At 48.5% G+C, this 12158-nt stretch overlaps 1 protein-coding gene across 1 annotated transcript; it reads right to left on the reverse strand.

The window, feature by feature from the left end:
• Positions 1–20: 20 nt before the first annotated feature.
• Positions 21–4340, reverse strand: IL24 (interleukin 24). Its single transcript, XM_058700259.1, has 5 exons — positions 3958–4340; positions 2768–2830; positions 1950–2108; positions 1183–1257; positions 21–251 (listed from the first exon to the last, which is right to left on the reverse strand). The coding sequence occupies exons 1-5, from the start codon at positions 4213–4215 to the stop codon at positions 168–170; spliced, it is 639 nt and encodes a 212-aa protein (XP_058556242.1). The 5' UTR covers positions 4216–4340; the 3' UTR covers positions 21–167.
• Positions 4341–12158: the final 7818 nt, after the last annotated feature.

The following is a 12158-nucleotide window of genomic DNA, read 5'->3' on the forward strand; positions in this document are numbered from 1 at the left end:
ATGGCTATCTTTGGGGCCACTTAAAGAATGAAGTATTTGAAGATAAGCCCGGCCAAGAATGCAACCCGTCATCAAGGGCATGATGTGCCCAGAGAATATTATCACATGAAGGGACGTGGAACGTTGGAAATGACATGGAGAACAAGGCGCCTTCCTGGTCTCGGCATTCAGAGCTGGTAGAATTTTTCCATCCAGGTCAAGAGAATGTCCACTTCTCCAAAGGCTTTGGTCTGGGCCGCTTCTATGTCCAACTAAAGAGAAAGGACATTTGAAGATCTACCACATTAGCCACAAGAATAAATTTCTTTCCCACACACCACTCCTGGAGCTGGCCTGACCCCGAGTCATGGGCTGTATCACCTTTGGGATAGCCTCTGCTGAGCTCACTCCCTGCCCCGTCATTTGTTCCTTGGCAGGGGTGGGGTGGGGGAGGCAGTGAGTACCAACGGACCAGTGCGTAGCAATGGGTAAGGAACGAGGGAGAAACACTGGAGTTCCTGATAATAAGAACTCTAGAACCCCAGTGCAGGGCGGATCTCGATACCCTCCTGAGTCTAACTGCAGATGAAGAAACTGAGGCCCTGGTGGCCCCTTTCCTCTGTATGTTATTCCTCTTCACCATTTATTTTTAGGCTGATATATCTGTTCCTCAAAAAAGTGATCAAAATCATATTTTGGGAGCAGGGGTCTGGGGATGAAATTTGGATTTTCTTTGTAGTCTTTATTTGGGAGACAGGAATAGATTTTCCCATGCCTCTTTTTTTTTTTTTTTTTTTTTTCCTCACAAACTAGAACTTTGGGGCATTATGGAAAATACTGGAGATTGGAAGTCTGTGTTTGGGGGGTAGGGGGCCTCCTTCCGACTCCAATTGCCTAGCTCAGGTATTCATAAAACACACAGGGAGAGTCCTTGATAATGAAATCATCTTGTAGGGTGATAGAAAAGCATGTTAACGCGACAAGTGGCACAAACATGGACCATGTAGCTTGTGGAGCTTGGGCAAAGTACGTGATAACTAATGCAAATACGCCTGTGCTTGTGCTAAATTAGGTAGATTTCGGGCACGGCGGGTGGAGATACCTGCAGTGAATTCTGCATTAGGCCTCTGAGGCACCCTCGTGTGACAGTTCTGTCTAGTCTACTCGTGGATAGGCAGGCTCTCAAATTCTGACATCGATTACCTGTTTAAATGCTCTCTGGAACAGCAGAAACCGCCTGCGTGCACTGTCACTGACAGAAAACATCTCATTTTCCTGCTAAATAATAGAAAAGAAATTGTGTCAAGTTCAAGTGTTGGATAGCAGCAGAGGCAAGCCCCTCCCACTCCTTCCCAGTGATGCCAGAGGGGTTCCCAAGGCAGGCCCTGAGTCCCACATTCTCAAGGTAGCCACGCCACTGCCGAACTCCCACCCGTGGTGGGGGCTGACTCCTCTCTTTTTCACAGCCATCTTGCCATGTAGGGGTGATCATCTACATTTTATAGGTAAGAAAAGTGAAACTCAGGGAGGTTGACTTCTTTGCAAAGAGTGATCCAGCTGGTTAGAAGCAGATCTGAACTGGAACCCAAAACTAGTAGTATCCAGAGCCTGCACCCTTTTCCACCACAGCACTCAATCCCTGTTAAGGAATAAACAGGACTAGGTGCGGGGAGGGAGGGGCGCCTGGGTGGCTCAATCAGATAAGTGTCTGCCTTTGGCTCAGGTTATGATCTCACGGGTCTGTGAGTTTGAGCCCCGCATCAGGCTCTGTGCTGACAGCTCAGAGCCTGGATCCTGCTTCGGATTCTGTGTCTTCTTCTCTGTCTGCTTCTCCCCTGCTCTCTCTCTCTCTCTCTCAAAAATAAATAAACATTCAAAAATTAAAAAAAAAAAAAATGAGGGGAGGAAGGGCATCTTTTCAAAATATACCATTTCCTCTGGGCACCGGGTCCCAGCTTTGTTCTACTCACACTGGGCTGTAGTTTTGACACGATGACAACGAAGTTGTTGGCCAGAGTGGAGAATGACTTCCGAACCCTGAAGTCAGCTGCCTTATCCTGGTAGTTTTTGAAAACGGTATTCAAGTAGAACTTCAGCAGGGCACGGATAAGGTAACAGCTCTCAGCGTTCTAGGGAGGGTCTCAGTCACGAAGAGCCCTCTGCACACACCCCGCCCCACCCCCCACCCCGGGCCCTGGATGCACAACCCACGTGCCACATGAGGCAAGGTAAGCACAGAGAGAAAGAGATCTTCTAGGAGATGTTAGTAAACATTAGATCTGAAGGAGTCTTCGGGGGCATGCAGAGTGGTGCCTTTGATTTACAGCAGGAACCACAGACCCAGACCTAGGTCCCAGGACCGCTGACTCCCCATCTGGTTAATATTCTTTCCTCTACACCACATGGCCTCTCTAATGCTGTAGGGGGGAGTGATGGACCCTGAAAGACACGTGGTGGTTCAGTGTTGAGAGTCCAGGGAAAGGACTGGAAAGAGAAGTGAGAAAACAAAACTGACACCCTGGAACACGGGAATTGCACTCCAGCTCCCGTGAGCTCCAGAGTGGAGCTCAACACCTCGCAGGGATCAGGACTCAGTACATGTGCTCATTGACCGCCCAGTCGGGTGAGGGGAAGAAAGTGGAGGAGAAGGATGGGAACCAAAGAGACCTAAGTGGATGCCCAGGCAGAAGAGAAGTTTCTGTCAGCCTCCCCTAGACCACCCTTCACCACTACCTATAGAAGACAAGTCATGAGACAGAGGCATCGTCTTTCCCCAGCGTCTGATTACCGAGACGTTATGCAGAACCTCCTTCCGTAGTAGCCGGACATTTGTGATGTTATCCTTAGCTTGCTTTGGGAATAGAAAGAAAAGATGTGTCCAGCTTCGGGGGCAGCACAGACACCAACCTTGCGAATGCACGCTGACCCCCCCAAATCTATCCAGTCTGAAATCTCAGAGGCCAGAAGGACCACGGGAGGACCGAAGAAGGGCTGTGCTGAGTTGGCCCCTGGGGTGAGGGTACAAATTTCTAGCCACAAAAATCACTATACTTAATCCCCGGGGCGGATGGAATCCCAGGAGCTCTCACAGCCCAGGAACCTGTTGGATTCCTTTGGTCAGGAAGAAATAAGCCTCTTTGGTTTATGAATGACTTAGGGGCAGGGTTTTGCCTCCATATTCCATAGGGGTTGGCATGGGTGGGGGCTGCACCTTCGAGCTGCCTCTTGCCCTTGGAGCTTCCTCTGAAGCCCCGCCTCCCGCTCCAGATCTTGGATTATAGTCAAATCATCCTTGCGAGAAAGGAGTTTTAGAGCTCATCTTCCCGCCTCCTCAATGTGCAAACAAGGAACCTGATGGGGGAGGGGCACTGTGCCCAGTTTCAAGGTCAAGATCACACCTAGGTGTTCTGTCCCCAGTCCTCACTCTCCCCTCCCCCAGGCTGCCTCATCGAGCTCCCTCTTTCTGCCTGGAATCCAAAACATTGTTTAAGGAGCACATTTGCCAGTGTGAGTACTGGGTCACTTTTGGGACTTGGTGAAATTCACAGTCACATTTCACAAGCCGCCCCCTCCCGTCTCAGCATTTGCCATTCTTTCTACCTTTAACCAAAGCCTTGGCAGGTGGGAACAGACTAGCAGGAGCCTGGCAGATAAAAACTTCAGTGGGTCTCAAAGAATTTCCCACGACTGCTGGTTGGTGAAGTCCCCTGTCCCGCTGGGCCGTAGATGACGCCCAGGTGAATCAGGATCCCTTCTCTATCCCCCTTGGGCTGTGTTTATTTTCCTAGACATTGACCACATCTTTCTGAGCCTCTGTTTCCTTATGTGCAAGAGCGAATGTGGGCTTGTGATGCATCTGACTTTGAGTTATCATATAGGAAAATAATAAGTGAGTTACAGAGGGCTCCATAGTCATAAGATATCGTCTGGCGCTCACGGCAACCCCTGTGGCTGGGTCCAGAACAACACTTCACTTACCACAATGTCCTTCATGGCCCAGAAGGCCTCCCACAGTTCCTGGAGGACGACTCCCTCCACCCGGCAGGGTCCGAATTGGAACTCTTGGCCCTGGATGCCTGGCCCCTGGCTCCAAAGATGTAGGATCAGACTCAGGCAGAGGAGGGAAGTCCTCAGCACTGGAAAGCCCATCTGCAGTGAAGGAAGGACCAGGTGTGGATCCTGCTGGAAGAAAGGGAGGCATCCCACTGAGGAAGGACTTCTGCCCAGCAGCGACATTCCCAGAGTAATGCCCCTTGGCTCTACCTTAGCCAGCTTCGGGGACACACAGATGTGAAATCTGAGACCAGGGTAAGTTCCTAGTGTTAGAATATTCTAAACATGTAGCCTTGCTGTGCGCTGGGGTGGGGCGAGGGTCTTTCTGTCCCTCCATCTTGTACCCTCTGGTCTCACTCTCTCTCTCTCTCTCTCTCTCTGCCCTCCCCCACCATGCCCACCCATGTCACACACACACCCAGCACCTCCTTCCTCACCCCATGTCCGTTCTCTCCAGCCAACAACCAGCCCGTCAGAATTTGACCAAGAAGGCAGGGGTGGTGGTGGCATTTAATGTGCCAAAGAACGTGTGAACCTGAACTCTGAAGGAGAGGGACCTTAACTAGGCATTTGTTTGTCTGAGCTCTGCCCTAAAGTCACGAGGCACACTTGAGCAGGTCTTTACTCCTCCCCCAGGAGAAGGTCATCCTTGCTCCCCACAATGAGGGGAGTCCAGGGATTGACCCTGGCCTGTAGGAAGGGGCACAGACAGCAGGTTAGGGGCACACGTTCACTCTGCCACCTCGAATGTGCGACTCACCCCTGACTCTAAGAATTAACTTTTCAGGTAACTGAATGAGAGGGAGGAATCAGATCTCCAGGTGAATCACCGTTAAAACCTCCCACTGAAGCTCCATTTGGGATGACTGTGTAGAGGCCCCAAGCTAGACGATGGTGACCCATTATCTGTTTATCATAACCGAACGCACAGAGTTTCTTCTCCCTGCTTCCTTTGCCTTTTGCTTTTCTTCCTTCCTTCTTTCCTCCCCGCTTTTTCCCTCCCTCCCTCCCTCCCTTCCTGCTTTTCTTTTCTTCTTTCTTTCTTTCTTTCTTTCTTTCTTTCTTTCTTTCTTTCTTTCTTTCTTTCTTTCTTCTTTCTTCCTTCCACAAACATTTAAGAACCTATCTTACTCCGGGCACTGGTCTCAAACCTGAAGCCACTCAGTTCTAGCCCTAGACTGCGCAGGAAGGTGAGAGCCGACCTGTGTCTGGAATGACGACTAACACGTGCCCAGGACGAATGCCCGATATCCTCTGCCATGCAGGTCGGTGCCTCAGTGTCTCCCTCAAAGTCTGTTCCTTCAAACACTGCAGGCTTTGCAGCCTCTCTTGACAATTCATCTCTGGACCTCACAATCCTCCCGGCCTTCCTTCCATCCAGCCCAGATCCTTCTTGGTGTTAAAGCAGGAGAATGCAGCTCCTCACCATCCCCCAGGACCCATTCCCAGTGAGGCAGCAGTCTAATGCTTCGAAGCCTAAGTACTCAGGAACCACCCCCACCCCCCCATCACTCACCCCAGGTCCTGGAAGTGACGTTTGAGGGCTTGCTGTTTGGGGGTGGCTGGCTCCTGTTATGGAGGGGCAAGCTGGACAGGCACCCTCACCGTTCACCGACCGGGGTGTAACTGTGGGTGGAAGGTTCTTCTCCCAGCCCCGAAAGCCGTTTCTAAAGTAAAGATGTGCAGGCTAGCAAGGCTTGGTGGAGATCATATATATGGGGGCTGGGGGGAGGGGCAGAGGAAAAAGGGGAGGTGGAGAAAGGGAAATTGGTCATGCTCTCCTAGAGAATTACTTCACCGCCTACTCACCCTTCATTTGAAGACAATGGGGATGTGGGGAAAAACAGCCCCTGAGGTGAGATTCAACCTCGGGCTGAGTTCTGGCTGTGCCACCAGCTCTGTGACCAGGGGCAAGTCTCCCAACTACCCTGAGCCTCAGTTTCTGCATCTATAAAATTAAAACACACACAAAAAAACCTGTCCCACCTCTCCCAGAGGGCAGGTGCAAGGAGGAAACGGGGAAAATGACAGGATGCTTTGTAAATTCCATACACATGTAAATACGTTATTGCTACGCAGAGTACCCCAGTCTCCTTACTCCAAACTCTTTCAGGAATTATGCCCTATTAATGATGGGACAGTAACCTAGAGACTCAGGATAGCCGATGAGCACCTCTGTGGTGGCTCAGGGCCAGGAATCTCAGAGTGTTTCCTGACATGCGGCCACCGATGGTTCCTTCTCAGGTGCAGGAAGAATAAAGAAGTGTGTGCATGGCCAGGTCTGGAAAGCTGAGGGGCCCTGGTGTCCCGGTGGGTTAGCATCGGCCTGTGCTGCTTGGCCGGGGATCACCCAGGGCATGTGACAGTGTGGGATGTCCGGAACACCAGCACAGTCAAGAAACCCAACATTATGTCCGGCTAGCAAGACGTTCAGACATCAGTTAGTCCATGTTTAAGTGATGAGTAGACTGGAGCGGTGTTCCCAAAGCATGTTGCACCGAATCTGGTCCTGAGGGACAAGAGACTTCATAGTGAGTAAATTAGAGAAGGCAGGCACTTGCCAGCCCCTCTCAGAAACGTGGCTCACTCCTGAGAGCAGTGGACACTGAGAGCTCCCGTGAGGGCTGGGAGGGGTGGGGGCAGGCAGGGACCCGCGCTGAACTTTGTTTTATGCAGCAGTTCCCATGGGTATTTGACCATGTCCTTGGGACACGTTGTAGGCAACACTGGACCCTGCATCAGGGAATGACAAACTGCAGACAAAGAATGAGCCTAGAACAGCTTACCTGTGACCTAAGAATGGTTTTTACATTTTTTAATGATTGAAAAAAATACTGAGCAATGAAAAGAATGTGAAATTCAAATTTCAGTGTCCATGAATAACGAAGTTTTGTTGGGACACGGCCACACCCAATTTGCTTACATATTTTCTTTGGCTGCTTTCGTGCTCAGTGACAGAGACCAATAGTTGTGGCTGAGATCCTATGGCCCACAAAGCCCAAAATATTTACGCTCTCGCCCTTTGCAGAGAGAGGCTTTATCTGTTTTTTTGTTTTGTTTTGTTTTGTTTTCAAATTTTTATTTAAATTAGTTCACATACAGTGCAAAATTGGTTTCAGGAGTAACTTGAGTTCAGAATTTAGTGATTCATCGCTTACATACAACACCCGGCTGCACAAACAGCTTTAAAACCGGGTTCAGGCAAGAGACATGGGCATAGGAAGTGACATGAGGGGCGGGAAAATTTTCCGCAGCTCAGTGGAGAAGGAAGAACAGGGGGCCCTGGGGGACTTGGCCCTTCCCCATCTCTCCAGTTGGCAGACCCTTCCCGATCTCTCCGGCACCGGCACCCCTTCCCTTCATCACACGTGCAACGGTGTTTATTTCCTTAAGCAGACAAAATCCTTTCTGCAATCCCTGGTCTGCTGCTGCTGCCTGTAGGAGGACCAAGCTTGAATCCTTTGCTCCTGGAGGACCTACATCTTGCCCTCTGGTCCTGGGCAGGAGCCCACACCACGCCCTTTCCTCCCCTTCCAGGATCCAGAGCATTACTAAAAATTCCTCCCTACTACGGTAAGAAGATGCCCAGGGGCGTCCAAGAGACAGCAAAGAACACAAAGTTAAAGTGCAGCAACGGTAGACAAGGGGGGAGACAGGAGAGGACTGGAGAGACAGACAGCTGAGCAGGAAGCGGAGAGAGAAAGTGAGCCCCGGGGCTCTCTAGACAGCGCTAGCGACTGTCTGCTGAGAGGCAGGGGGGCAGGAGGAATGAGCTGTTAGGGCAGGCTAGAACAGAGGCGTGAGGTCATGGAATATACCGCGCTAGGTTCCAGGATATCCACCTGGGGTCATGAGTAGCTAATTCTGTCTAAGGAAGGAATCGTATAATATGGACATTCCAGGCAAACACGTGCCAGAGCTTATAGCGCGATTACCTGGGCAGAGATGACAAAGAGAGAACTCAGGGACCTTGGCCCAATGTCAACTCAGGTTGCTGGTTATAAGCACAAGCTTTGCACATGGACACACTTGGGTTCAAAACATGATTGAGTCGCCTCCGAGCTGTCTGTGTTTCAGTTTCCTCATCTATAAAGTCAAGTCCTATCTAGGGCCACAAAGACACAATGACGTACAGCCTGTTAAGTGTGGTCTGTGGACCAACAGCAACAGCGGTATTTGGAAGCTCATTAGAAATGCAAAATATTGGGTTCTGGGTGGCTCAGTTGGTTAAGAATCTGACTCTTAATTTTGGCTCAGGTCATGATCTGAGTCGTGGGATCAAGCCCCCTGTCAGGCTCCACGCTGATAAGTTGAAGGCTGCTTGGGATTCTCTCTCTCTGCCCTTCCCCTGCTCATGCTCTCTCTCTCTCTCTCTCTCTCTCTCTCTCTCCCCACTAAAAAAAAAAAAAAAAAAAAAAGAAAGAAAGAAATGCAGAATCTCAAACCCTTCCCCCCAGACTACTGAACCAAAATGTGCATTTTAAGAAACTCCGAGGTGATTCTTTAATTTTTTTTTAATGTTTATTTATTTTTGACAGAGAGAGACAGAGCATGAGATGGGGAGGGGCAGAGAGAGAGGGAGACACAGAATCGGAAGCAGGCTCCAGGCTCCGAGCTGTCAGGACAGAGCCCGACGCGGGGCTCAAACTCACAGCCCGTGAGATCATGATCTGAGCCGAAGTCAGACGCTCAACCGACTGAGCCACCCAGGTGCCCCTCCGAGGTGATTCTTAAATATATTAAAATAGATTAAAATAAATATATACTTCCATGTAGTAAATGCATAACAAACAAGGGTTTTCAAGTGGAAGCAGAAGGATTAGAGCAGTGATTCTCAATGGTACAATTTTGTCCCTAGGGGACATTTGACAATGTCTGGAGACATTTTTAGGGTGTCCTAACTGGGAAGTATGGGATGTGGAGGTGCTACAGACATGGAGTAGAATGGGCCAGGGATGCTGCTGAACGTCCTATGGCCCCTCCCCGCAAAGAATTATGTGGCCCCAAAATGCCAACAATGCTGAGGCTAAGAAATCTGGATCAGAGGAAAATAGTGGCTGTGTGGGAAACAGCTGAAATAACACAAAAGAAGGATAAGAAGGGAGCCCTTCCTGGAGCAGGGGGAGTGGAGAGATAACATGGTCAGGGATGTGGAGAAAGCAAGATGGCGACTTGGATGGCAGAGCCCCAAGGCTCCTGGGAGGGAGCAGATGGGCAAGGGCTGGCCCGCTGGCTCACCCCTGGGGAAGCTCCAAGTGTCAGACTTCAAAAGGTTGGAGAAAGTGGGACTGGTCCTTTGGTCTAGATCCATGTATTTTTACCCAAACTCCATCCTGGACCAGACTAGGACCAGAGGTTCTTCTAATCTCTCTAACCTCCATACTCTCTGGAGCTTGGGGAATTTCTTTTACAAAAACATTGGGTGGGAGAAAAGGTCCTTTGAGAATAAACTTTGACTTACAAGGCCACTCCCCCGCCCCCAAAAATTCTTTATTAGATTTAGAGGGTGTATTCTGTTTGTCTCGTATCACCTCTGTCATGTATATCTCTCCGCAGAGTTCCAATTTTATGTTTGAGAAATAAATTTACACCCACCGCACATCTCCCATAAATTCCTCTACATCCGTAGGGAGAGAAAGGGACTGAACTGGGATGGAGAAGGGTCCCATCAACACTCCCAGGTGAAGCAATAAAGAACTCACTCTTACACCTGAATACCCCCTCTTTCTGATTGGTGGAAATGCCCTGCAGGAGAGAAGTGATGAGCCCACGGACCAGGATTTCCTGATAACCAGGAGCTAAAAGAAAGTTACATCACCATTTTTCTTCCAGTGAATTGAGTTTAATCTTGGCTCTTAAGATGATTCTTATCTCCCTATTTGGCTGGGAAACTTATGCAGTAATACATGTGGGATACCTGGGAGCTTTGTCAGCTCTTTCTCTGTCTCAGCTGCTACCATTCCAGACACAGACATGAAACATGGGTGTCCACGGGTTAACCCCCTTAGACTGGCACTCTGCCATTCTACCTTCTCCTCTTTAGTTGATGGAGTAAATGATTTATTATCATAGACATTTCAAGAGATTAAAGTAAAAGCAAACAAATTCTTTTTACATCTCTACAGCATGCATACATCTACAAAATACTGCCAAATAAATGTTCTTATCTGACATTCACCGTAACCTTTTGAGATAAGGAGGACAGGTATTATTTCTCTGTGGATTAGAAAACTGAGAGTCAGAGGGTGCCTGGGTGGCTCAGTGGGTTACACATCTGACTTTTGATTTCAGCTCCGGTCATGATCTCACGGGTTCATGAGATGGAGCCCCATATTGGGCTCTGCACTGACAGCACAGAGCCTTCTTGGGATTCTCTCTCTCCCTCTCTCTCTGCTCCTCCCCTGCTCATGTGCTCTCTCTCTCTCAAAATAAATAAATAGACATAAGAAAAAAAAGAAAACTAAGAGTCAGAAGAGTCAAATGATTTTCCCTAGGACGTGTAAATAAACAACAGAACCAGACTGGATTAGAGGTCTTCTGGCTTTTAGTCTACAACTCCTTGCCCTGTACCACCCTTCCGTGCAACTTCTCAATCACGCAGTCGTGCATTCATTTACCGAAGAAACATTTCCTAACCACTACTGAGTGCCAGAAGAGGCTATATAAAAAAAAAAAAAAAAGAATTACCATAACAATATTTCTATACAAATGTCCAGAAGAGACAAATCTATAGAGACAGTAAAGAGAGTTGTGGTTGCCTAGGGTTTGGATTTGGCTTCTGGGTGGATAGGAGGAATGGATGTGACAGCTAATGAGTTCGAGGTTTCTTTTGGGCGGTAAAGAAAATATTCTAAAGTTTGATTATGGAGTTACGCTCTACAAGCTGCTAAATTGTACACTTTCAATAGGTGAACTCTAGGGTGTATAAATTATATCTCAATAAAGCTGCTAAAAAATAAATTCAGATGAAGTCCTCTGGGCTCTAATGTATCAGTAAAGTGGAGATACACTACCAAACGGAATAACTGTCACACTGTGTCTTGGGTGCCCTGAACAGAAGGATGGACCTCATGGACACATCATGTCACATGAGGCAGAATCTCTCATAGTCTTGGAACAGTGCTGGAAGGGGTGGAGAGTCTTTCCAGTAGGGGTGATGTTTCATCTGAGGCTTGAAGCTTGAGCAGGAGTTAATCAGCAAAAACAAAGGGAGGGTACCTGCCTGAGACCATTGTGACCCTCACAAATCCCATGGCCATACAACTACTGTAGGGGACCAAGGAAAAGAAGGATCTGGAAGCTGCTAGAAGAGGTACCACCACAGATGGTTCTTTTGGTTAATGATTCATGGAAATCAACGGGGAACAGCAATCTCAATACCACTTAAGAGCATGAAAAGGGGCCTGGGGCGCTGCTGATCCCTCAGAGCTTCAGGCAAGAATGGACAAGTGGGAGGAAGAGGGAGGTCCTCACTTTCTAAGCCAAGGTTTTTGGCCAACCACAGGAAACAGAACCACAGGAGACATCCAATCCTGAGAACTGCCCCTGCTTCCCAGAAGCCAGACTCCTGTACCCTCCCACAGTCTGCAAAACATCAGCTTTGAGTCCCAAAGACGTGAATACTTTAAAGACATGACAGTACACAGGTTGGGAAAAATGATAGTTACGGTCTCTTGAATGGATCCAGGTGTAGGATTGTCCTTTTTCTTGTGTCACTCTGTCTTTGACATATCCCCAGTGGCTTTTCCAAATGGAGGTGTTTTTTCTGTTTTTTGTTTTTTGTTTTTTGTTTTAAGAAAGGAAGGAAAGGAGGGAAGCAGGAAGGAAGGAGGAAGGGAAGGGAAAAAGAAAGTGAGGAAAAAGGGAGTCTTACAGACTTTTCCTGTCTCATTCCTCTTTAAAACAGAATGCTTGCTACTCTAGGAGATCCTTCTAAATGCACAAGTCGATTGTATTCCTCCTCAAACCCCAAATCATCTTTGGTTTCTGGTAAGAACACTCTCCCTTCCCCACTCTCACCCATCACTCTTCTTTTCCATTTCTGTATCCCATCAGGTGCCTAGCACTTCCACTTACTGAGCGTCCAGTAAATGTGGTTGTTCTATAATCAATTATTAATTTCAAAA

Source organism: Neofelis nebulosa, chromosome 15 (assembly GCF_028018385.1).
Source record: "Neofelis nebulosa isolate mNeoNeb1 chromosome 15, mNeoNeb1.pri, whole genome shotgun sequence".
Taxonomy (NCBI): domain Eukaryota; kingdom Metazoa; phylum Chordata; class Mammalia; order Carnivora; family Felidae; genus Neofelis; species Neofelis nebulosa.